This window comes from Lathamus discolor, chromosome 3, assembly GCF_037157495.1.
Source record: "Lathamus discolor isolate bLatDis1 chromosome 3, bLatDis1.hap1, whole genome shotgun sequence".
Lineage (NCBI taxonomy): Eukaryota > Metazoa > Chordata > Aves > Psittaciformes > Psittacidae > Lathamus > Lathamus discolor.
The window spans coordinates 29215711-29242807 of NC_088886.1; the positions used below are offsets into that span (position 1 = coordinate 29215711).

The 27097-nt window shown below is 42.4% G+C and overlaps 1 protein-coding gene across 3 annotated transcripts in view; it reads left to right on the plus strand.

Moving 5' to 3' along the window:
* The window catches only part of DIS3L2 (DIS3 like 3'-5' exoribonuclease 2), a 212993-nt gene that overhangs the window by 118879 nt on the left and 67017 nt on the right, over positions 1-27097 (plus strand). For all 3 annotated transcript variants that reach the window (XM_065674360.1, XM_065674362.1, XM_065674361.1), the window contains exons 12-14: positions 11874-11986; positions 19143-19250; positions 25331-25564. In XM_065674360.1, coding sequence (XP_065530432.1) covers positions 11874-11986; positions 19143-19250; positions 25331-25564 — 455 coding nt within the window. The remainder of the gene's footprint in view (positions 1-11873; positions 11987-19142; positions 19251-25330; positions 25565-27097) is intronic.

Below are 27097 nucleotides of genomic sequence, written 5' to 3' on the forward strand. Positions count from 1 at the left end.
TTACAAGGAGAAGGATTGAGCATAATGTTTGGCCAGTGTTTCCTTTGGTATCAAAAATATTTAGCTCAGCTTTTTGTTACCTGCTGATTAGCCTGGTGATTGTTTTTTATCACTAGGAAAGTGAAAATGACACATTGTGGTGATTAGAAACACTTCATTGAGGGTTTGTGGTTGCACATTCTTTGAAATATGCAAAATAATCTCAGGTCTGTGGCAAATCCAGATCCTGCTGTGTCCTGCAGTGTGCTCCTGTGTAACACTGGGGAACTGCAGCATGTACAGGATATTTTTTGTCTCTTAGAATCATAGAATAGAATCATAGAATAGTTAGGGTTGGAAAGGACCTCAAGATCGTCTAGTTCCAACCCCCCTGCTGTGGGCAGGGACACCTCACACTAAACCATCCCACCCAAGGCTTCATCCAACCTGGCCTTGAACACTGCCAGGGATGGAGCACTCACAACCTCCCTGGGCAACCCATTCCAGTGCCTCACCACCCTAACAGGAAAGAATTTCCTCCTTATACCCAATCTAAACTTCCCCTGTTTAAGTTTGAACCCATTACCCCTTGTCTTGTTTTAAAGTAATGTGGGGTTGTGTGCGGAAACACACGTCATTTCCAATTTCCAGGTGCAGGGGTGAATGGAATCAGAGAGCTGGATTGCATCACCTTTCCTCCACCTAACATCTCTCCTGAAATCAGTGAGACAAGTTCACAACGTAGGGCTCCCCTCATCTTGAATGGAAATAGGGCAGCTTGCTCCAAACTAGTAGTGGTTGAAATGGAAATAGACTGAGCCTAATGCCCAGACAAATGCATTTAAATGGGTGATAAAGTATGGGGGTAGAATTTAAGAAAGTTTGCATTTGTTTGGAGCATGGATTGCTGGAATATTTTTTTAAAACTTTTTTTTTGCATATATTTGAAAGGTACTGCTGAGAAGATTGGTTAAAAGCTTGCTTAAGCAAAACCAGGCAGGATTTGTTATTGATAATTCATATTTATTGCACTGTTCTTTTCTATCAAATATAGAGATCTTATAAAGATTGCATCTCAAAAGATTTTTTTTTTTTTTTTTTAAGTACACAAAACCCACAAACCCAAGACATGTTAGGGGGAAAAGGCACAGAATTAAAACAAAATAAAAGGTAGATTGCCTATGAAGGTCTAACCTAATGAAGACCACGGCTACAGAGCATGGAAACAGATGTGTAAATGCCAGTAGAATCACTCATAAAAGTGAGTTTACTTTCATGCAGGGAGGAGGGATGCTCTTGGTGATGTTTCCTTCCAGATCATTTCAGTTCATAAATTCAGGACCTGGGACAATTCCCCTAAGATTCAGAGGTGTGAAATTTTGTGGCCCATTGGATCTCACGAATATTTGTGGACAGAGACTTAAAAATTATAGTGTCAGATTGTATACTGAAAAAAAAAAACCCAAATCTGAATGCCTTTAAGGAGCTGGGTAGTTGGAAGAGGATCCAGAAATTCTTATACAAACAGATCTAACAACACTTTGCCTAGGATTTTTGTTCCCTTTTTAGGACCTCTGGGACCAGAAGAGTCTTTAGAGAAGAACCGCAAATGATAGGTAAAGACCAGGTAGACTTAGAGAAAACAGGATTTTTTAAAAATAAATTTACAGGTAAGAATCAGAAGATGTGTGAGGAAGGCAAACTTTAAAAGGGTACAGATAACTAGGAATACATCCCACATGGTTAACTTGAGTCATCTGTTCTGTTGCATGCAGGCAGCAAAGAACTTACTGCTGTGTATCTTCTTTATTACCAATTTTCTTAAATGGCAGGATCCCTCAAAATCACTGGGCTATTGTTTTAACTTTTAATTTATTGCAAGGCAGGGTTTCAGAACCCATCTGAACAGGAAAAACATCTTACAGTGCAATTCACTACAGTATTTCTTTATTGTTGATTATTATGCTAGTTACACAGAAAGAGTAAAACGAAGTGCAGATGGAAATATTGTGGAAATCTTTCAAAAAATAAAAAAATTGGATGACTAAAAGTGAAATCTCAGCCACTGCCTTCTGTTCTCAAAGAAGTTGAAATGTCAAGGCTGTTCAGTGGAAGTACCTTGTGTGTGTGTTTGGCCTACCACTAAATCCCAAGGTCTTTTTGAATGCCTGGGAACACTTGATCAGCCTTGGATTACTGTGTACAGTAAAGATACCACAAAGGGGACTGACCTAACAGTAGAGAAAGGCTGGTCCCTTGCCACTCCAAGTCTTCATTTCAGGAACAGGATGACATCCTACACCCAAAATTATTGTAATTCATCTTGAAAGTTGCTGGGTGCTACTTCCCATCTCTTTAAATTAAAAAACTGCTGATTTCCTGGTAGAGTTAGCCTCTTGAATGGGTCTTGGAATAGCGATAAAAACAGTTGATGACGTGAATACCAGAAATTGTCCTTTTACCTTCATGACACTGGCGGGAAACCTCACTGTTAAGAGACTGCTTGAAAGACCTAAGCACAGTCTGCCTTGGCAACTTCTCTCTACCAGCAAAGAGTGCTTCTGAGCTGGGAATCTGAGTTCCCAGCAGCACAGTCATTGCCTCAGTGTCCTGCTTGACATCTTGTCTTGGTGAAGGGTTGAAGATCCATCTGCCAAAAGCTTGGAAGTAACAAAGGTTCATGTCAGGTCTAAGTCATTAGCTGTCATCTAGAGGTTCTCTCAGAGATGGCCATACAACAAATACTGTCATTCAGTGGATAAATCTGGTGTATTAGAGGTTTGTCACTCCAGTTTGCGCCTTACGCTTGAATCTTGCAAAGAAATTAATGGAGTTTACAAAACCTCTAAGTTGAACTTGCTATTTTGGCACCTCACCAAGTCTACTAGGCTCTTGTGCAGGCACAGAGGAAGCCAGTTTATCCTCTACAGTGTAAAGGGTGCCCTCTGCATAGGTATAGGGAAAAAACCTACATGAGAAGAAGGTGGGGCATAGGCACTGCTGCATAAGGAACCATTGTGTCTGGTCTCAGTTTGCCAATGCTGGACACATTTGATGTATCATTATACTGTCTGTCTCCGGGTGTCCTGTTCTCTGATCTGACTTTTAAAATATTCATGCCACACTTTCATCTGTGTTTTCCTGCTTGTATCTTGCTCAACTGCATGAATAAGTCTTCATACAGTGTGCTTATTCTGTTGGATAGCATTCCCCTGTCCTTCAGTCTGCAATTAAATGTTTTATCTTGTACATGCTGCGTAAATTCTGTCCTTCTGTATATTCAAAGGTTTTCCCTCAGGAGAATTCCTCTGTGTCAGTATCCAACTTAATGGCGCAATGTTACTACTTGCACAGAAGAGCTCTTTCATTCTTCTCTAGAGCTATTACATCAGGTTTGAAGGTAGTTTTTCAGGAATGGTGTAGGCAGTGGCTGTGTTCTGCATGGCAGCATCTCCTGTCACAAGGTGTTGAAGAGCTGACGTGGGTACTGGCATCCCATGAGATGGGACACTCTTGTGTTATATTTCTCTGCCTCAGTAACATGATAACTTGTGAGTTCTCAGACCTGACTTTTGATTGGTCACCAGCTTAGAAGTTTCCAACTCATGGGAGCTGGAAGCTGAGAGAACACCACCAGTGTGAAGATTTATCCTGTGTTCCTGTGGGATGATAGATCCCCTCTCTCTGCTAAGAGCCTGGGAATACCTAGTGCCCACCAAGAGCCATCTCTGAGCATACCCTTCAGAGTTAGGCAGTGGCAGGAGAAGCACTTTCCTTGTGGGGTCTTCAAGTACTAACCTTAGTCAAAATGTCTGAAACAGTGCTTAACTGATTTGGCTCATGCTGGTTTGTGTGTAAAACTCAGGGACTGTAATGTGAAGTGCCATTTTATGGAGGTGTCCTGGCTTCGTTTCGAAATATAAAAAGTAGCTTTTGAATTCTATTAAGTGGCTTTTGGGCATTGCTGAATTTATTAAGTGCTACAGACAAAAACTCTATGCAATACACGTGGAAGACCTGCTCCCAGCATTTAATTCAGTAATAGATAGAGACTCCTCATAATTCTGAAACTGTTTAAATTATTGTTGATGGCTCATGGAAAATTCTGGAAAATATTCTGCTTAGAAAGGGTTCCCTTCGTACTGCTTTTCCTCTTCATTTGTCCTTCATTGCACTTAATGACAACATGAGTTTTTTCTGCTTTAACTGGATCCAATCCCAAACTGGTTTGTAAAATCGTAGTTGTCTCCATAATATTCAGTTGACGCCAGAGATAAAATGGCTAAAGGTCAAGGAACTATCTCCCTGAGTTGAGACCTAATAAAACAGTGATTTTAAAGTCACTACAAAGCGCACAGGAGTTATTCTGGATTTTGGAAGAGAAAAAAAAAAACCAACAAACAAAAAACCACAAACCCCAAACCCCAATCCATAAAAATCCTGTTATTCTTTATGAAATGTTTTAAATATTTCCTGATACACTCAGGATGGCTGAAGGCATCACTTTGCAACATCATCATTCCTATCAGTGGTTTCTCAGATACTGCCAGAAATTGAGGAAGTGCCAAGACTTTCAGTATGGGAAGGGTTAACATTTGAAGATGGTTTTATTTTTATTTTTCTCCCTATGCCCTGTGATGTCGCCCTGTTACTCACTTCGGAATAACTGGGGCCAATCTTGGTTCTGCTAACGTTGAGGATTCGGCCCATCTCACAGCTCTTGAGTTTGTGCAGTTAAATGGGTAAAGGCAAAGCTTTTATTGTCCTTACACCAGCCCAGCTCCTGAAGGAAAGGATGTGGATGTGATCTGAAAAGGCTGAAGAGTTCAAAAGTTGAAAGGAAGCAATGGTTTTAATTCTTATTTCAGAAGCAAAGCAACAGCCCAGATACCTGCGCCCCCCCCTTTCTGCACCTGTCTGCAGTCAGGTGCAGGCACTTGGAGCAGCTGTACTGATGTGCTACATGTGCCAGCTCCCTCTCTCTTTGCCCCATGGAAGTCAGGGCCTGACCTTGACCCTCTCCCCAGGTGCTACAAACCCAGAAAAAAGTGGCTAAGCATAGTTCAAAGAAGAGTTCAGATATCTTGAAACCTTGGCCAGGAAGTTCCTGATGGTCTCAAAGTCTCTGTGGCTGGTGCAGAAAAAGGGCTGTTTCTGTGGGATGTTTTTCATGTCAATCAGTGGCAAGAGGGGCATGGATGGGGATAGCTACTAGAGGTGATGCCTGATGGGATGTAGTATTTTGTGGGTCGTTACTCTTCAGAGGTGTGTGTTGTTTGCTTAGCTGGGCAGTTTTTCCTCTTTTGGAGTTGTTGCCATATTTACTGAAGTGTTATTTATGCTTGGATGGAAAAGTTGCTGCTCTGCACCTGAGGGACTTGTCCTGTCTCTTGAGATACAGGATTCTGATTCCTTTTCCCTGAGTCTTTTCGTGAGGTTATGTCAAGGAAGAGACCTTCAGTGAAGAAAAAAGCTATTATTTGCTAAAAAAAAAGGTATAATTACTTGCATTTCAGTTGGCTAATGGACCATCATGTGATAATTTAAAAAACTTGGTTTCCTGGTAAACAAGTTAATGGATTTATGCTCAGTTGCGCTGCGCTTTCAAAAAGCAAAATGGCCCTAGGGTGCAGAAGTAAAATTTAAGCACTTTCCTTATTTTTTTAAAATAAGTAAAATAAAATACACTGTCTGATTTTCTGAACAATAGCTTGGCTTCCTGCAGTGGAAAAGTAACCTCAGCTGAGAATTACAGCCACCCACCTTTGTCTTCAGGCTCCAGAGGAGACAAATAACTACCTTTTTCCATAATTCCACTTTTATTTTTATATTAAACTTTTCTTCTCCTTTTCTTCATCTTGCTCTTTTTTTGCTTCCCCACTAGCTCTTTTTTCCCACTCAGTCATTTTCTTTTCTCTTTCTCTTTTCTTCTCTCCTCTCTCTGTCCCAAGAGGGATACTTCTGTAACACTTGAGCTGTAGATGCACATACACGTGCCAAAGGGAAACAGAAATGTTTGGGCTTGGCTCAGGTCCTTTGTTTAAAAGCATGTATTAAAGATCTGTGATAGCCTCTAGCTACTTCCAGCAGCTTCCCCAAGGCTCGGTGCTATTTTTTGCCTTGGTGCATTTTTTATTTGTTTTGTGTCCACCTCTATTACTGTCTGCAGCTCTTCTGTCCCTTCTGTAACTGGGACTGTCCACTGCAGACATTGCCCTTGCCCATTTGCACACAATCACACGTGAGAACTTCAGCCTTGATGAAGACCCGCGTGTTACAGCACTGTTAATAGCAACAAAACATGCATGTAGGTTAAAGGCCTCATTTCTTTCTCTTTATGCAAGTTTTTCATACTTTTGCAAGGTGTTAAATACTGCTTTGCAGATAAGAGCAGGAGCGTGGTACCTCCAGGACTGGGGAATGGGAAAGTGCTGTGATTACTTGCTGCTGGAGTTTGGTCTAGCTAGGGAACAGCCAACTACCTTGACCTGCTGGCAGCAGGTAAGTAGTTGGCTGTTTTTTGGCTAGAACAAACAGTTTGCAACCTACTTTGAACTATCACCCTGAGGGGTGAAGACAGTTGTGAGAAACTGGTTAATACAAAAAACATTGGCTTAACACTTTTGCTAGTGTTTGTCTTCTCTCCTGAAAATGATGATGTTTGAAAGTGAGATGGGAATAGGAGTGTGTATGCAAGCTAGAGAATTGCCTTCTGGTGTTTTATCCTTAAAGAGTTGCATTTCTAAGTTGGATGGTCCTAAAATTCACCTATTAGGCAAACTTTAAGGTTAAGGTATGAAGTGAACTTGCTTGGTCTGTCCTCTCTGTGTGGTGTTAGGACTGACTAGGGTTGCTGAAGACGGAGAAGAGGGATTTGGTGTCACTGTGTTCCGTTGCATACTGTTCAAATACATTCAATTCAACTTTCTAATTCCTGAGGCAAATACTTAATACAATTTGCTAGGTTGGAAGGTTATTATGGAGCATCTACAAGCTGAAATGACCTTTTCCTTTTCTTCCAGCTCTTTCTTGCTGATCCTTTTTTGTTTATAGTTTTTGTCAAAAAAGAAGAAAAAAAGTTCTTTGAACTGTTTTGTTGTAGAGAGTGAGATCATCAGTGAAAAAATAAAAGGAACAGCTTGGTTTTGGTCTTCTCTGAGATGCCATCATTCTCTTTTGATTGTAGCATCATATCAGGATTTCACACAAAAGGTTTTGAAGTGATTTGGAGTGAATCTGAAGGCACGTGGATGGATCATGGCTTTGGATCGTATTCTCAGATCAAGAAGCCAAACCTCCAAAACTGCTGTGTGTCTAGCGCAGCACTGTGCCTGGGGAGACCTGCCTTTTCCTAGCTCTACCACCTGGTAAACTTCAAGAGGGGATCCGGGGCTTCTAGAAAGTTGCAGAAATACAGGTCCATTGTATTCTGCCATTCTAGCAGCCTTTGTGATGGTAAACAGAAAAGGAAACTGTCTTTGTGTGCAGTGCCTCAAGGGCATCAGAACTGTGTTGTTTGGAGTAGGTAGCAACAAATCCTGTCCCTCTTGCACAGAGCATTGGCCCAAGAGGAGCTTTGGTGGCTGAGTGCCCAGCCATTGCCCTATTTCTACTTGCAGATCTCAGGGGGGGAGTTCTTCTTTCCACAGGGCCTCATTATTAGGTTTTGCAATGCCATAATGTAATTTCAAATAGTACTCCTACCTCCCATCCGTCTCTGTTGCTGCATTTCGGTAGTTGCAGAGAAGAGCTAATAGGGTACAGCTGGTTAATAAAACACTCATTGCTTGATTCTAAACTGCATTCCTTGTTGCTAAGCATCTTTCCACGTAGCAGCTTTGTACTGATAGAGTTTGAATGGGTGGCAGTTTTGCACCCACTTTCAGATGGGTTTTTAAATGAAAAAAATCCCAGAGATCCTGAGTGAAAGAAGCCATCCAAGTGCCTTCAGCATGTTTCATTTCAATAAATACTCCCTTCTTGTGGAGACCAGTGAAGAGAGGCATTCATTTCTCAGGGGTCGTTACTGGGATCGGTGCTATTTAACATCTTTGCTGGCAACATGGACAGTGGGATTGAGCACCGTCAGCAAGTTTGGTGACAACACCAAGCTCTGTGGTGTGGTCAACATGCTAAAGGGAAGGGATGCCATCCAGAGAGACCTCAACAGGCTGGAGAGGTGGTCCCACGTGCACCTCATGAAGTTCAACAATGCCAAGTGCAAGGTCCTACACCTGGGTTGAGGCAGTCCCAAGCAGAAATACAGGCCAGGCAGGGACTGGATTGAGAGCATTCCTGAGGAGAAAAAGTTGGGGTGTTGGTTGCCGAGAAGCTCCACATGAAATCACAGTGTGCACCCGCAGCCCAGAAAGCCACCCATATGTCAGGCCGCATCAAAAGGAGTGTGACCAGTAGGTTGAGGGAGGCAATTCTATTCCTCTACTCCACTCTAATGAGACCCCACCTGGAGTACTTTGTACAGCTCTGGGGCCCCCAACGCAAGAGGGATGTGGAGCTGTTGGAGTCCTGAGGAGGGCCATGGAGATTTTCAGAGGGCTGGAGCATGTCTCCCATGGAGACAGGCTGAGAGAGTTTAGGTTTTTCAGCTTGGAGAACAGAAGGCTTCAGGGAGATCTTAGAGCAGCTTCCAGAGCCTAAAGAGGCTGACAAGAAATCTGGAGAGGGACTTTTTGCAAGGGCAATAGGGGTAGGACAAGGGAGAATGACTTTAAACTGAAAGAGAGAAGATTTAGTTTAGACATTAGGAAGAAGTTCTTCTTTCTTAGAGTGGTGAGGCAGTGGCACAGGTTGCCCAGAGAGGCTGTGGCGGCCCCATCCCTAGCAGTTTTCAAGACCAGGTTGAACCGGGATTTGAGCAACCTGGTATAGTGGGAGGTGTCCCTGTCCATTGCAGAGGTTGGAATTAGATGATCTTTAAGGTTCCTTCACACCCAAACCATTCTGTGATTCAACTCTTGCTCTAATATCAGCATATGAAGTGTCTGGCTTAATCTCCTCTACATTCTTATGTAAATTCTTAAAAAAAGTAAATCCTTAATCTGTTAGTGTGTATGTAGCTTTAGGGGTTGTTGTGCAGCTTTAGCTTCACAGTAGGATTTTAAATTTGGGGTGAAGCAAGTCTGTGGTTGGTAAAGGACTTGTTTCTGTGAGAAATTTAGGGTATAAGGTCTATCACGATTGAGAGCTGCGTGCCAAGATTTGAGGCTTCTATCTGCTGGAAAATTAGATTTCTTCATCAAAATGAAGGCGGAGTAGTCTATGTCAGCCTGTGCTGTGTGCTGTCTTCCCTTTCCCCTTTTTTTCTGAACTCTCTGACAATACTTTTTCAATAAATGAGTGCCAGTTTAACTCTCTTTTCCTTTTATTTGGGCCGCATTTTCCTTTTTCGTGTGCGAAGTAGCGCAAGACTTACAATGTGAAATGTTCCTTTTGCGATTTTGTCATAAAAACTAATGAGACTAGAAAAACTGTGGACCTGCAAGAGAATCTTTGTGAATAGTATTTCTTTATCCACAAAGCTCTTTCATTTTAATTAGCAAATAAACTGGGAGAGAGCAATAAGGGAGTATTTCTGTGCAGGCTTAGCTTGGTATTTTGTCTAAAATATTCCAAAGCAGTGATTTGAGAGAAATCAGATTGGTTGATCGCTGTGCTGTATCTCCAAGTTCTCTTGGTCTTGGATTTTTTGGGGATGAGGGAGATAGGGTGATTCATACTTGAGCAAGACAAACCCAAGAGCTGCCAGTTTGCATTATGTCAATGTATGTAAGAAAATATTTAGATAGAATTTCCATTAAAAGTTCAAAAGCAGGGGGCTCATGCTGACCCCAGCTTTTAGAAGCTCTGGTGGGAAACCTGAATGAAATTTAACTCTGCTCAATGTGTTTTCATTGGCTGACTCCATGTTTTATTATCTCATGCAATGAGATCTTGGTTTGTCGATTTTCTATTGAGGACAAAAAGTTCATGTATGTAACAGTGCACATATTGAATTAAAGTATGATTAAAGACATGATGTAATGACCCCCTCTCCTTTTCCTTTAGTCAATATTTGCCTGCAGGATCCATACATTACAATATTGACTTCAAAGTATTCAATATTTTTTTACCTTCTGCGTGTGTTGGCTTTGTGTGTGTGTAATATTAAATCTGTTGGTTGAACTGTTGGTCTAAGACTTACTGTCTAAGTAGTTTCAGGCCTGGATGCCTAATCCATATAGAGCAGGTTCAAGGCATGTGATAATATCACAACACAGCTGTAGGCAGCTTTCCGAGGTGAACCGTTTAATCTGCAGTCTTTTCTCCCAGCTTCCTAAGAAGCGGTAAAATTTGTCCCTTAGTGTGCAGTGGAATCACTGCCCTCTTTCCCTGCTGCCATCATATTTACTCTTTGCAGGACTTTCCAGTGACTGTAGGTTATGTGGCCAAATCTAAACCCAGGTGCTTCTGTCTTCCATGTGTGTTTCTGCTGCCTTTACATCTGTGCTCTGTTGAGTGTACAAAGCAGCTAAAAAATCAAGATACTACTTTACGTATTCTTAAGTGCTGTGCAAACATGGCTTAATAAAATTAAGTTAAAATTGTTACGAATTCAAACAGTCACACAGGGAGGGTTGATGCTTACTTACCTGAACTCCCAGATGGGAGCACAGTGTGCTGGGTGGCTCTGCTAATGTGATCTTGAACCTTCTCATGCTTCCTCTTTGCCTGTATATGTTTCCATTCTGACACTGCTAAATCTAGCTCTGGTAGGCATCAGAAGGGCACACGGGCAGATATACTGTGTAATGATGGCAGCTATGAACCATTAAAAAATGTGATGCTCTAGAGAAGGGCTTTGGTAATATTCTTTGCAAGGTGTCTAAACAAACAGATTGTCACCAGTGTGGTATCTTATTATGTTGTCTTTATAAAAAAAAATAGAAAAATATTTATAGATACCAAGAAGTTAGTGAATTCTTTTAAAGAACCAAATGTTATAATTAGGAACTCACTGCACTTAGAACTATTCTACAAATAAGCACCTCAAATCTAGCCTAGTCCTTCCAGAGAAAACAAAGGTCGATAGGCTTCTTTGAGGATTAGCCAACCAGAATTTCTTGGACCAAGGTACTAATTATTTCCAAAGCCAAGGATGATCACTACTTCCAAATCCAAATTATTACTAAAACCTCATGATAAAGCTCAGTAGTACTCGTCTCTAGCCTAACTTTTGAATTAAGTTACTTCTCTCCTGGACTCTAATCAGAGGATATAAAGTCTAATCTGAATGGAGGGCAGGATAACAGTGGAAGTATTCTGCTTGTGGAAGGCTGCACTTCTGCATAGCTTGATCCAAAGTCTTTGAAGACTTCCTGGGTCACCAGCAGCAATTTGAGTTCAGCCATGGTGAACTGGAAACAAGTGCAGCTCTGAGAACCCAAAAACATGTGTGGCCAGCTGTACCGTACCTGGAAAATGGTTTCCTGCATTGCCTGTATGCTTGCAAGGTGGGGTCCCATACTTTTGCTTACTGTTGTCTGACAGCAAAGAGATGGGAACTGGGCTCACTATTACAAGCTCCATCTTGGAAAGACTTATCTGCATGGTATTTAAGGTTTTTCACATATCCACTGCTCTGCTTGAGGATTCACTTGTCTGTGAATTCACTCATATGTTGTAGCCACACTGGCTGTGAATTTGGTAGTGTCCCAGGGGACCACAGTTTTCATCTCAGATGGAAAAAGTGGAAAGAAGCATCATTTTTGTGAACTCTGGCATAAGACAAAAACATTAGGATAGCACTGGGAGAAGGGGGGAAAAGGTCAGAGTTAAATATATCAGAAGTTCATTTCTTCTACCTGAAGCCTGCTGACTTTCTTGTGCAATTTCAGGGAACTTTGAAGTGGGTGTTCACATTGCGGATGTAAGCTACTTTGTATTGGAAGAAACAGCACTGGATAAAGTAGCAAGTGAAAGAGCAACTAGTGTCTATCTAGTGCAAAAGGTAAGAACAACATTTCTTTTTTTCATCTGACAACTGTGTCTTCCATTTACTGTAAATTCATTTTGAAGGTTCATTTGCAGATGCCCACAATAAAAATGTGGCTGTTATTGCAAACCTACAAAAATAACTAAATTGATGCAAACACAAGAGCTAGTGTAGCTGTTCACTACCTCAGAGCTTGCAGAGAAAGCACCGGATGAAGCAGCAGCTTGTGACCCCATGTCTGTGGGCAAAGACCTGAGTGTGCCAGGGCTTGCTACGTGAGGACTCTGCTGCTCTGGAGCATATTAAGGGCCCAGAGCTGCATAACTGTGTTTGCACTGTGCTGCCCTGAGATATGCCTGACAGACCCAATCTGGTTCATCTGCTTTGTTGCTGGGAGCGTGAAATGTGCAGATTTGGTAGTGGTGGTAGTGGAGAGTTTTGTCTTTGTCTTCAGCGCAGTAGTACTACCTTATCCCTCCAGAAGTGGATGCGTAGCAGAATAAGGTATAAACACCCTGTGCAGTCTGACACCCTGAGGTACATTGGAAGTTTCACGTTCTTACTTAATCTGTGTGTCCCAAATACTGGAGAAATAGTGTTCTTTCATCATGCAGTGAAAAGAGAGTTGAAATTGTACACATTTAGTGTAACAGAATCAAATGTTAAACTCAAGTTTAAAGTTGACTTCTAAACTTTAAAAATGAACAAGTTAAAATTTAACATTATCAAAAAGGAAACAGTGAGGTTTTGTCTGTGGCTGTCTCATTTTCAGTTAAACGTGCAGAAACATTTCCTAGCTCATCAGATTACACCAGCACTGTGTGTGCAGGGAAGCCAGGAAACTTCGCTGTTAGCATCCTGTGTCAGCTTGAGGCATGAAGAGAAATGTTGAGGCAGTCTCATAGGAGCAGATTAATCTGTTTCTCCTCACACTCCCATTCAGTCAGACCGAAGTCCTTGTCTCCACAGCCCTTTCCGGGCTGACAGGACATCTTTTGTAAAATGTATAAACGTATCCTACTTGCTATTTAGGATTAGGAGTGATTCTTCCCCTCCCTTCCTGAATGTTCCCAGGGTTGCTGTCCAGGGAGGGTCTTATAGTGATACTTGAACATTACAGTAGCTTACTGTGTCTTCTCCATGTTTCCCAGATGATAAAATTATATATTTTACTAATGAAATCAAATTAGTGATTTGATATCAAGCTGTTAACCTTTAGTAGCTGTCTTATAACTTTCCTTGGGTAGAAGTATCAAGGGACAGCTTCAGGAAGTCTTAGTGAGTCTGGTGGATTTTGTGTCTCTGTGGGTGTGGGTTGAATGGATTAGCCATTATAGCAATGCAGAAGTGCCCAAGCTAGGTCAGTGGTATTGAGACTAACAGCACACAGGTGCTGCAGCATGGGATCAAGGAATGGCCATGCTGGGAAACACCAGTTACCAGTGACTTGCTGTCTGCAGGAGTGAGAAGCAATGGTATATGTCATGGAAACAGCGTTTCTGACACCAGAGTCTTCCCAATTTTAATGTCTCTAGTGATAAACCTTTGGCTTCTGCAGTGCTGTGCTTCCTCCTCTTACGGATGTCTCAGTGGCCATAGCTCACTATGGGAGATGTGGGCTGCTCCAAGGGGGATATCACTGCAAGGCAGCAAAGCTGTAGTCCAGGAATATGTTGTGGCAGTATTTCCAAGTCAAAATACTGTGGTTTGAAGGCATGTTATTTTTCTTTTTAAGGGAGAAGGAAGATCTTCATGTAGAAAGGAGATATTTTTCATGAAAATCTAGTTGAATACAAAAGCTAATTAGATTTTCTTTCAAAGCGCTTCCCCCCCAACAGTACCAGACAGTCACGTGTGATGCCAACATAAATTATCTGTTGTCTGTAATCTTCAATAGCTCTGTACCTACATTGACCCAGCAGTCAGAATTAGTGTTTTACCCATGCTTCTGCCCTGCAGAAAATATATTTTAGGAGTGCAAACTAGGTCAGTATTTTAATTGCAAGAGAGGAAAAGGAGAGAGGGGATGGGCAAAGGAAAGCAGCCAGGATATCTGAAACAAGATGGTAGCATGACTCTTGTAGAAAATATGCTTTCCTTTGATGAAGCTGTTTCCTAAGACAGCTGTGATTCTGCTAGAGGTTAGCACCATCCTAATCCTCCCAAAGAAGTTAAATAAAGCCACATATTTAATTTTCCTGAACTCTGTAACCAGAAGGGGAGTTATTGTGTAATTGCTAGTGGTCTATTTAATAGAAGTCAAAAAGTGTTTAAAATAAGAGTGTATCAGGTTTTAAGAAGCAAGAAAACCTAAACAGTTTCCTCTTTTTTGGCACATCTTACAGTGTTATTTTAGGTGTGAAGCAGCTCGAGTGAGAGGTCAGCCATAAATCCCTATGATGTTTTATTGGTTCTATTTTATACTGGAGATCAAAGATCGGAACTGTAAGCCTATCTTCATGTAGAGTCCAAGGACTTCACTTTTGACACCAGTAGGTTGTCAGGGTGTTGATATTTTGATAATCTGAGGCTGAGTAACAAAGAGTTGCTCGAAATCTGAATTCATGGAAGTGTTGATACAACTCAGAAATCCTGGCTCATAAACAAATTGCCTATTTCCTTTGAGTGTCTTTTAGTGCATAAGCAAGAGGCTTGCTGAGCCCACCCCATTGCTGGACCTCTGCATCCTCCTCCCAGCTCTGGGGAGAGCAAGCAGCTGATAGGAACTCAGTTAATACAGTCCTTCCCCAATGGGCTGGCAGGGGAAGGAAGGGATCACCCTGGGAGTCAGGGGTCGGTATAACCAAGCTGAACCAAGCATGAGTGGGCAGCCAGAGCAGGATGCCAGCAGCACAAGGTTGTTTGAAGGGAGCAAAACTGCCCATGTGACTTTGTGAAAATAAGGGTTTATTCTTAACCAGAATTTGTTCCCTTTTCCCTTTGCTTAACTGATCAGTTTTCTCCTTTGTTCATTGAAAGGCTCCTATAGCGAGTCCATTGATGAGAGCTGCTCTGGCTAACCCGCTCTGAACCTGGCCAGTGAATTAGTCCTGGCTGCAGCAGATGTTTCTGATTTTAAAGGGAATGGGGAGTTTTATCATCCCAGTATGTGCATTCTCCCTCCCAATGCCCAGCTCCCTACGAATGAGTCCGATGGTGGAAACTCGCATTTGGTTTCCAGAAGCAATTTATTGGCCGAAGAGGCAAAATAAACCAAACCAATGTCTCTCACAAGCAAGAGGTTAAATTTTCCTGTATCCAAAGCAAATCACCATGCAGAGGAGCTAAGCAGTGTGGCCAGCCATGGTTACAAGTCCATGTGTTTTATAATGCTGAAATGGCGATGTGTAGGGAACCCCCCAGCCCCAGCAGTGCCCTCTTTTGCTTTGGTTTTCCATTGCTGCCTACCACTTTGACATGCTGGGACATGTGGATGCCTGTGGGGAGAGCCAATATTGTGGAGTGGGGCTGTCAGGCAGTGCTGGAACACTAAGTCTCAAGCTGCATATTGCAGAGCTGGAGATCTCATGCGTAGGACTTGGAAATAGGGAGAGAGAAATCCTGTCTGTGGTTTGATTTGAAATGCAGACCCACAGCTGCAAACATTGTGGATATCAGCCTTTCACTCAAAGAAATGCCCTTTCCAGTATCTCTTGGGCCCTACTAGGCTTGTGGGGAGAGATGATGTCTTTTATTAGTCTGACTTGATAGACAGAGATGAAAACCAGACAAGCTTTCACCACCCAAGCCTTTCTTCAGCCCTGTTTTCTATGATACATTAATTAGAAAGGATTTCCTGGGGATGTAGGTCCTTTTTTCATTGTGGAAGTTTTTTTCCCCAGCCCTACTGGGTCTCTCCAACTGCATTTCTAGGTTAAACTACATTTATATATGCCCTTGTTCCTGCTTTATGATCCCTGTATAAGCCTGGGTGACTTTTATTTCCACCTGCAGTAAAACCAAACTGAATGATGTGATCCCCAGCATAGGCACATCCTTAGCAATTTGCTAAGGAAACCGCTTCACACTGGAGGTGATACCCCTGGCAGTGTTTCAGCTAGCTGGATTTCTGCATGCTGTGGCACTCCACAGGGCAGCTGGCAGACGCTGCTCTCTCTTGGCAGACAGTCACAGGAAGGGCAAAGCATTTAAAAGATGCAGGGCAACCTCTGGATGTTTGAGGCAATGCTATGCAACCCTGATATTTTGCAAATCTGGGCACTAAAGATGTACTTAAGGAAATCTCTCATCCTGTGTCTCTTTCAGAAAGAGGTGGAGATAATCCTGTTGCAAAAGTTCCTTCTGGGCAGCCCCTGGGATAACTCCTAAAACATCTTGCTCTCCGAATGTGACACGGTTGTGATACCTTTGTATGTCAAATGCTGGGCTTGCAACTACTAAGAATCCTTTCAGCCCGTGACCTTATCATGTTAAGGAAAAAGGAAATGTATAACTTAAACTTCTGTGCTTTGTGACAGTTGGCTAATTCTCCATGTAGACTGTGAAGAGGAATCGGGATATTAAAGCTGAGGGAGGTAGTTAGCCCAGACTGTCATAATGTTGAAAACAGGTTTCTTCTTTTAATTCAGAAAGGTAGATAAAATTGAAATACCTTCAATGCAGGGTCACATTGTCTAATGTTATGTATATATTTGCTGAGCCCAGGAAAAGGTTGCTCCCCTATGAGAATTCCTCCGTGGTTTGGGTTAAGTTACTTTGTCTAAAGTTTCTCTCCTGTAAAACAAGAGTAACACAGGTTGATGCTTCTGTATTTAACAGTAGGTTTGTTACACCTAATTGCTTGGTGAGTGTTTAGTTCTGTAATTATAATCTTAGTTAAAGCTTTGCTTGTGTCTCACATCACGGAAAGTCCTTCCATAGAATTATAGCTTCTTGAATCGAATGTTAATCCTGTTCAAGTATACTTAAAACAAGCATCCTGTTGTTTTGCTGTTCTTTGTGGATGAGCTTTCATGTATCATGTAAGCATTTCTCTAGCAGTCTGTTATGGCTGCAGGAGGTGTGAAGGGAAAGAGGATGTGCCAAGGCATATTCAGTAAGTACAGACCATTATCAGATAATCAGAGAGAAGGGGAGAGAGAAAAAAACTGTAAATGCAGCTTTTAATTTGGGTGGAAAAGGGCGTGGGAGCTTTTATTAAATTACTAGTACTTTGTTCACTGTGACCCGAACTTCAGGGTCTCATGGTGGTCATGGGCGGCCTTAGGCAGGCAGGGATTTCCGATAGTCTGTAAAGCTATTTTCTCTCATTTCTGGTATGGGTTGGTACCACTCATGCTAAATTTATAACCCTGTGGCATGGGTCCTTGCAGGCAGCATGGCAGAGCTCACGTACTGGATCTGTGAGTTATGAATGTACCAGTATTGTTAATGTACTGTTAACAACTGGAATAACAGAGTTGACAGCCTTTGTGTTGCGGGAAACAGTTTATCATAATCCGTGCCTTTGTGACCTTCCAGCTGAACCAGTGCTGCTGATTCATGTTGCAAGTGACTCCTTAACAGTCACAGACCGTACAGTTGACCTTTTGGCATTAATATGCACTGCAATTAGAATGGATTTATACCTGTTGTCTGGTGCCAAACCACAAATGTGTTTAAATATTTGAGAGTCTTTCCTTCAAAGCAAAAGGTAAATACGAAGTGTATGCACTTGAGAAGAAAATGGACGCTTAAGACTTTTTTCTTACTGTTTTGAAGAACAGTTGTTCCCCTGGCATCCAGGTAGAAAAAGTTATCTCTGAAATCACCAAATAGGTGTCACAGAGTTTGGAAGACCTGGGGTTTGTATGTCAGTCGCTTCCTGCTGGTCCTATACTTATAGGGTGACACACAGAGCAATCAAACTGGAAACTAAATTAAATAGCTAAAATGTTTTATGGCAACCAAGTAGAGCATTTCTCTGTGTTTTTTCTGGAATGCGCCATCCCACATTGCCACTCAAAGTAAACGAGGAATAATGTGGTTCTTCTATGAGGGCAGTTACTGATTCTTCACAAAGGTAAATAATGAGATGGGAAATAGGAATATGAAACTCTAATAATTAGATTTGCTTCATTAAACAGCTGTTAAGTATTATCTTTTCTGCAGACTTCACTTGGGAAATAACTCGGGGATGATAGAAACACTTGGAGCTGCTCAGGTTTGGTCTAGTGTAAATATGTTCCAAAGCCTTTGCTTTGTGGCTGTAGTCAGGTTTGGTAATTCATTGTTCAGCAGCAGAAAAATTGATTAGTTGAAAGGAGTTAGGACACAGGTTAAAAAAAATCCCTGCCAGAAATTTCTGTTGGCTGCCATTTTGTTCAAACAGTTGAGTATAGTAAAATAAGAAATGTTATCCCTCCACTTGCAAACACCATGTTAAATAGTCATAAACCAGGTGGTTTTGTTTATCTCACTAACATCTACACGTTCCTGTCTATGCTGCAAAGCATGGTTCAGTCTTTATTAGAGCCGTGCACCACTCCTGTGATGCATGGGAGAAGCTTCATTTATGCTTTGCAGGGAACAGACTTGCATTATTTGCTTCATTACACAACATTCTGTGGCAAAGCAAGAAACACAGTTCCCAAATCCAAGCTTTTCAGCTCCTAACTGTGAGGACCATGCTTCAACATCAAGTCTCCTGACATGTTGAGCCTTCCTCATTCTTCCCACTGCCAAAATGGCAATGGGAAAAAAGTGGAAAACTGAGCAAACTTTGTGACCTTAAAGGCTGCAGAGTGAACTGTTTGTATAATTGAGGATGCAGGATGCTCTAGGGTGCTTATTCTATTCCTTGAAGGGAAGCACTGGGAATAATTCCCACCTTGGAGACTGACAGCTCCTTCTGGTCTCGTTTGAGGGATGGGGCTGATGTGAGTATTGGTGGCCTTAGCCATGCCTGATTTCCTCTCATTTCAGAGGATTTGGTTTACTTATTCCATGCTAGCATGCCATTCATTATGTGATGTGGCTCTGGCATGCATGATGCATCCTGAAGCTATGATATAGCCACTCCTGGCACAGAGAACGTGATCCTGAAGGTTTAACACATTTTCTCCTTTTGTGCATTGTTGGGCCTGTATTTTACCAACTGGTCAGGGAAGCATGGCCGCAGAAAAGTCTCTAATAAAAGCCCGCATCTCACCAAGGCTCTCTTCTTTTCCAGGTGGTCCCAATGCTTCCCAGGCTGCTCTGTGAGGAGTTATGCAGTCTCAATCCCATGCAAGATAGACTGACGTTCTCTGTGATGTGGAAGTTGACTCCAGAAGGCAAGGTACCTCAAGTAACAGGCAGTCATCCTGCTAATCAGTCCTCCCTTGGTTGCCAGCTCCTACTCTTCTAGTCAGAGTGGTAAAATGCCATTCCTTAACACCCAGGTGGACATTAAAGGACTTACTGGTGAACAATACTGCAGGATGTAGGACTGTCCCTCTATCTTGTCTTACTGATGAGATACCATGGGACTTCAACTGGAATAACCTCACAACAGGGTGGGAAAGGAAGAATATTTGTATGAATTTCAGGAACTGGGAATTTTCTGCTCCTTTCCAGGTCACCTATCCATTTAATGACTTACCTTCAGCAGCAAGTCAAAGCTAATGCTTTGGGTGGGACAAGATATTCCCCCCTGACTGCAGCCCTGCCTTGTACACATAGATAATTGTGCAATGCAGTGGATGTGGGCAGTACCCCTTTGTGGCCTCTCTGATAAACAGACTGTATCATTCTGCTTCATAGCTGCAAATTACATAAATCCAAATAAAGCATGATAGCTCTTCAGCAAAGGCACAGCTCCGTCCTCTGCATGTGTTATTTCCAGGCAGCAGTGGAGGCTGTCTGTCAGTGCAGCAAGCTGCCTTCATCTGCCTGCCAGACCTCCCCAAGTCTTCATTTCTTACCTTGATCCTCTCGCACACTCTGTTGCTAATCCTAGCAATCTCCACTTTGGTGATCACAGGGTCCCCTCACTAATCGAGGAGGGCTAAAGACTGCCACTACCAGAGGACTCTCCACTCTATGTCAAGTGCACTTTTTGTAGTCAGAATTATTTTGGTTTTTCAACCAAAAGCTATGACTTGTGCTTATGCCCAACTCTTTCTGTGGAGAGTATTTCTTTTGCCAATTTGGTAATTGTTCACAAAGGTTAGCTTTACTTCCTTATTATTGTCCATGCTGCCCAAAAGGATACTGAATCTTGTTTTGTGCTTTAGCAATATATAGTTGCAGTCCTATATCTGTATTTCTCCAGTGAGTCCTGCTGTGGCACTGAGGTGGGTTTTATTTGTTAATTGTGAAGAGCATTCCACTTCCCATAGCGACGGCATGATTAGTCATGAGGCCTTCTAATAATAGCTACTTGGTAGGCCTTTTATTGGCTCTGAGTGGTCTTTGAACAGCTAATAGTCAAGTCTTAATTAAAATAAGTCTTTAATTAAATCTTATCTCTTGTCCCCAGCAATATATACATTATTTGCTTTTCAAACAGTGTTCAGACCAACCCTCTGTGACTAATTAGAGAACAGAGGAACTGCAGCACCTGCTCTACACCTGCTCAGGGAGCTGATCTTTGGAGAAGCAGTGGTCTGGGCTGTGACCATGCTGCCCCTTGGAAAGCAGACTCCCTGCAGCCGTCTCGGCAAACTGGTTTCTCCTAGGAGGCCTTTGAGTACTGCAGTCTTAATTGAGGTCACTTGATTTGAACATCAGGTGAAGGCTGGAGAAGAATTTACTCCTTCCAAGAGGAAAAGTGGTTGTAGGGCTTTTGCCCAGCAGGACATTCTTGTAAGAGCTTATCTCTGAGTTGGGACAGAATGTGTCTCCTGTATTTCTAGGTCTTACTATATATTACTATAGCCCAATCTCAGTGTAAACAGGATCACATGCTCTCTCCCAGGCTCTGCTGGGTGAAAGGGAGGTGAGTCAAAGGCTCCAAAATGGTGTTTGAACCTCAGCTGACGGTGGAGAACCGTGAGAACATTGACACTGGGGACAGAGCATTCCTCAGTGAGGGACATATGAGACCAAAAAGCACTTCATTGCACCCCATGTGCAGAGTAGTATCACAACCTTGAGCTGGCAAAGCCAAGCCAAGCAGCACTACTGGAGGTGAGAGCCTCTCTGAGTTCCCACCGTTACTGTTCTGAAACAAGTAAGTCTACAGTTAATACATTTCCCAAAGTAGAGTCATGTAGATACTTCACTGAATGTGACTCTTGATAACTTTGGTGTATTTTTAATTCTTCTTTCTTTTAGAAAAATAATGCCAGGCTTGGCCCTTTCTGGGAGACAGATACACACTTGTTGCTGTTGCTTTGGGGTTCTGGAGTTTTTCTCTTCTAGTGTTTATTAACTGTGATGTTGCCTGAGCAGCACTCCACATAGCTCCATGGACTCCAGAGGGATAGTGTGGCATGATGTATCTGAAATTACTTTCCAAGGGCAGAGGCGTTAACCATATTGTTGCATCTGTGCTGTTCTTCAGAAGCAGAGCTAGGCGTTTATAGGAACAACATAGCGCATTCTTGTTTGCATGCAATCAACAGAAAAATATTTGAAAACAAACGATGCAGCTCTTCTTTTTAAGTTACTGCCTGCTGATGTTTAAAGCACAGCCCTGCTGGTTCCTTCTACCAGTGAGGAAGAAAGATTGCTTCACTTTGAAACAACCTATACACACAACATGTCTTCCAGGCTTAAAACTGTTGTCATCAGCCAGGACATGGTACGGACACTGCCTTGTGTGGATGAAGTCTTCAGCCTCCTGCAGAGCTATATCACACCCTCAAAGAGACCTGCATTACCAGGGACTGTGCTAACAGGAGGGTTTTGGCTGAGCCACACTGACTGCCGTCACATGATATGCTGGGGACTACAGCTTTTTCTCAAAATCAGCCAGAGCTGGAGGAAGCCTTAACCTAACCCTAGAAATGTCTCAGATACTGATACTGTCTGGAGTCTGGGTGCACCAGGCTTCCTGTGATGGGGGAGACCTTGCAGACCAGACTTTTGGGCTACTTGTAATCTCCACTGCCCAGTTTACAACCCCCAAATGTTGCTTCTCCACACTGCTTTACCCATCCATCAGCTGCTGGTACAAGACGTAAGCCAACCTTGTGCAGTTTTCCCAGTAGAAGCAGAGCTTGCCCATTCCTCTCGTGGGGTTTCCAAACAAGGGACACAAAGCTGTGGTTACCCAGATTCTGCTTGGATGGCCACTGAAGGCAGAGATGGAGGGCGTTTCCAGGAAATGCTTGGATAATGGGTATGTTAAATTAGCCTGCCACACCAAGGCTGTGTGTGGCAGCTCTGCTCACTACACACAGGGATTACTGGACTGCACAGGGCAAAATGCATCTAAACTCCATTCTTTGCCCTATGTGACATGTGTTTAATGCATCCAGGCCATCCTGGTGAGAAGGTATTTATTGGGTATGTCAATAAGAGATCTCTCAGGGTTGTCACTGTCCAGTTCAGTTTGCACCTGTTAGAGCCATTGCAGGAATGAAAATTGGGCACTCTGTATCATGCTGCTTGGTTGCCTTTGAAAGATCAAGAACAGAAAAGGAATTGAGGAAACAGAGAAATATAAGAAGTTTAATAACTGTTAGTAATGGGCTGCTTGTCCTGAAGCTTTGTAGAATGTAGCCTGTGTGAGATTTTAAAGTTCTAGTTAAATTCTGGGGGCCCAGTATGCTGTATCTCTCATCTTACAAGGAAGTTATTTGAGCTCTGAAATATTTGGCCTCTTCTAAGTAAGCAGAAAAATGAGGTTTTGCTGAAAGCTTCAAGTTCAAAGAGCAAAGGGGAAATCCGGTCTGTTGCCTCCTGCAAGGGACAGAGGGAGCTCTTGGAAGCCAGTGGCAGAAAGCAACATGTAGCTTCATGTAACTCATGTAGCTGGCTTTAAGCGGTAAACTGGGGATTGGGGAAACTGCTTCTCTTCAAAATTACCTTTCTGCTTTGTGCCCTGTCCTTAACCCTTTTCAATACACATGTACTCACCTACTTTATAAAGCAAAATAAGAGTGCTTTCCAAGCACAGAATATTTAGTGTGAGATAATATAACAGAGAGGACCAGAATTGATAATGACCTTTGATGAAGAAATTAATAACTGGAGATGGAAGAAGTAGCAGGGAAGTGGAAGTACTGCCTGAAAATGTTTCAACAGCAAGTTGAAAGAGCTGCCTGTTACAACTGGAGAGTCTGTAGGAGTGCTCAACTGAAATGAAGGCTGCTAAGCCTTGTTCGCAGATCATCTCAACAAGGAACACTATCTTTTTGGTGCCTGAGTACCATCCATGTCTTACTGAAGTCTGAATTATCTCTATTGCCAACTGGTTAATAGTCTGCAACTTGCTGGAAGTGGGTAATTTAAAGAGCAGTGCAGCCTCTTCCACACCAGAGATTGTGCGTACTTACTATCAGGAGGTTTTTTGGGTTCAGCAGATTCCATCAGATGTTGCTGACTTACTGGACATCACCACAAGAAGCTGAACCATGTTTAATGGGGTGCATGGTGCTACCAGCAGTGTCACAGCATCTCTGTCCAGCTTTGGCATTTTCTCTACCTTTCTTTTAACTTGGCATAGAGAAAGGGGCATGCACAGAATAACCATGAGCCAGGGGTCAGAGCATTTCACATTGCAAGACATCACTTGCTGCACCTTGACTGTTAGGACACTTCAGAATTAGAAATGAGCTTAAATGCTCTGTGACTTTCAGAGCTCTGAGCCACTGAGTTTTACTGCGCATATGTTCTGTGGGGCATAAGGGAGGGAGGCAGCAAAGGTATCTTGGGGATCAATCCTTTTCTGTTAAGAAGAGAGTTTGCCTTTCTGAAGCTATGTCCGTGATGAGTCTGTCAGAGAGAGAGCTGGCTGTTCTCCCTGGACACTGTCACTTGCAGAATTTACTTTGTCCTGTTGTGCTGATGAACAGGTAAGATGGCACTTGGTAGGTAAGGCAGAATTACAATTCTCCATTCATTCTCTGAGCACTTGTGCATTGAATGGTTTATTGCAGACTGCATCTCTCTCCAGAGCCCTCATGCCAATGCTTTTGACTTTTCTGAAGAGCCTTTGACGCTTTGTCCTTCTGCACTTTCTCACTGGCTTGATGAGCTTTTGGACTCATATATATCTCAGCTGAAAACAGGTTTTCCTTTCTGGTTTAAGAAATAACTCTGAATTGCTACTTCTACATTCTGTTACAGAGTTTTAAATAGAAGAATTTTATAGGTGATTTATAGATTATTTTCCTCTAGATTCCAGAATCAGTGGCTGGCCATCTCTCCTCCAGACTCACCAAAGTCCTACTCAGGCACTTTCACAGGTTCTAGTCAGACACTGGGATTCTTGCAGTACTCCTGAAACCAGAGTATTTTAAGGCCAGCCCCTTGTTCCCTGCTGGTCACACTTTAGTCAAAGAGGTGGAATATAATCTGCTGTGTTTTAAATAGGAGAATCTTTCTTAGAATCTTAGAATCAGCCAGGTTGGAAAAGACCTTTAAGATCACCCAGTCTAACCTTTACTCCAGGACTGCCAAGTCCACTGCTAACTATGTCACTGAGGGCCTCATCTACATGGTTTTTGAACACTTCCAGAGATGGTGATTCCACCACTTTCCTGGGCAGCCTGTTCCAATGACTTACCACCCTTTCGGTGAAGAAATTTTTCCTAATATCCTATCTAAACCTCCCCTGGTGCAGCTTGAGGCCATTTTCTCTTTTCCTGTCATTTGTTACATGGGAAAAGACACCAGCCGCCTTCCCTCTCCATCTTCCTTTCAGGTAGCTGTAGAGAGCAATAAGGTCCCCCCCTTCAACCTCTCTTCTCCAGACTAGACAATCCCAGTTCCCTCAGGCATTCCTCATAAGACGTGTACTCTAGGCCCACCCCCAGCTCCATTGCCCAATGTTCTTGCATGTTGTTGCACATGGAGTTTGGAACTAGATGATCTCAAGGTCCTTTCCAACCCTAACTGTTCTATGATTCTATGTGCATCTGCCTGTTGCCACTCCTGAAGCTAGTAATCTTAGAGTCAGCTGATTGATTTTAACTCATAATGGGCTGTAGTTCTTTGAGCTCTATTAAAGAGGGAAATCAGGTAGAGGAGGGAGATCTAAGCAGTTCCCTATATGCACAATGTATTGTGCATGTACACATTACTAGACACTAGAGACTCTATATGAGCAAAAGGCCTGATGGTCTCAATATGAGAAGATCCTCACTTGAAGATCACAGTCAGTGGTGAGGTCTGATGTCATTCCTTCCAGTGTTTATACAACTTCCCCAGCTTTTGTGCACTGGAAGAATAAGCCCTTACATCAATTTACACTTTCCAATTTTGCAGATCCTTGATGAATGGTTTGGGCGGACAGTCATCTGCTCCTGCATGAAGCTAAGCTACGACCATGCACAGAGTATGATCGAAAGCCCTGAGAAGGTGTTCTCACCTGAAGAGCTACCCCCTGTCTCCATTCAGCACTCAATAGCTGAGATCCAGCAAGCTGTGCTGAACCTGCATCGAATCGCCCAGCACCTCCGCAAACAGCGCTTCATTGATGGTGCTCTGCGCTTAGACCAGGTAAGTCCAGCTCCTGAAAGGGGCTTCTGCTCCACTGAAACAATTTCATGTTGTACTCCCTAAGAATTTGCTGATCAAATAGAACCTCAAGGGGAAAGTCAAGACTGGAATAGAAAGGCAGGTTTGTGTGCCATATCTTTTTAAGAGCAGCATTGAATTATGTATCAAAAGCACTAAGCAGGATGAAAAAAAAGTTCCAGTTTTCGAAGGAGAGGTAAATTTTTCAACATTTTCAAAATCCTAAAACCCTGCTGGACTGGGTAAGTAACTCATACAGTAAAACAAATCGCAGTGGTGTCATTCATTATCAAGCAGTTCAGATATTATTAGTGCACATTTCACTGTGAAAGTCTCATCCTCCACATTTATTTCTGTGCTTGCAATCATCATGTTTTCCACAGTTTTCATAGAAGTACTCTGGGCAGGGAAAATGACTAAATGTTATCTAAGCTAATATTTACAAGAGTTGGGTGTGTTTCAGAGAAAGAGATGCTAGTGAAGAGATTTTGTGCCTGGGGTGATTTAAATAATCTTGTATCAGTTGTGGTATGTGTTATTTCTATTTTACAAGTAGGTCCAGTTATTTTAGACTATCACAGCAAAAACACTTTTGCATTTGAAGTTCAGCTGCCCTGAGGTGGCTTCTGACAGCTTTTGTGGATAGGAGGTTCCAGTCATTTACAGAACCCAGTGGCCTTCCTGAGCAGGAGACAAAATAATCTCTTAATGTAAGGAAACACTATTGTTTCATTTTGCAAAATGAGCATGAGTCAATATAAGGATATTGCTGAGAAAAAGGCTAGTGTACCGAGATATGTAAACAGGACTATTGTATGTAAGAGATACGTTGTAAACCTTCCATTTTACTCAGTATTGTAGTGTTGTCTCTAGTTGCAGGAAGCTCTTAATTTTAACAAAATTGTTGCAGAACAACAAGATCAAGGAGTGTCTGAAATCAGACATAAGAAATGTCTGACCTTCCCCAACATAGCACATGGCTTAGGCTGGTGAAGCTGCTGCGGAAAGGAGGCAGTGTGCACCGTGTCTATGATGGACAGGATGACACATTTGTATCCTGAGTTTCAGTAGAGGAGATTGGGTTATATTTTAGTATAAACTTTCTATAGGCATTGGTATGGGTATATGCTTATAGGTATATGGCTATAGGTGTAGGTGTTGTGGTGTCTGAAGCTATCTTGCCTACATCTGCTGTAGGAGAACTTGGAGGACAAGTTAGGTACATGTAAGTGAGCCTGGAGGCATTTGCTCAGGGTCCCTCCTTGCTCAAAGGAGATAATAATTATTAAAGTTATATTAAATTGATTTTTGGAAATCAGATTCCCACTTCGAAGTCATGAAGTTTTCTTAAACCTCTTTAGGAAGAGAAGCTTCCCTTTTTGAGGTTTATCATTCAATGGCTAATAAGCTGGGCTTTTGTTCACAAGCACACTCTGAATGCTTAAGAAACATAAAAATGCCTTTGCACTTGATGAGCCAGCTGGTAAGCCTTAGAGATGTTTGGATTGGAACAAG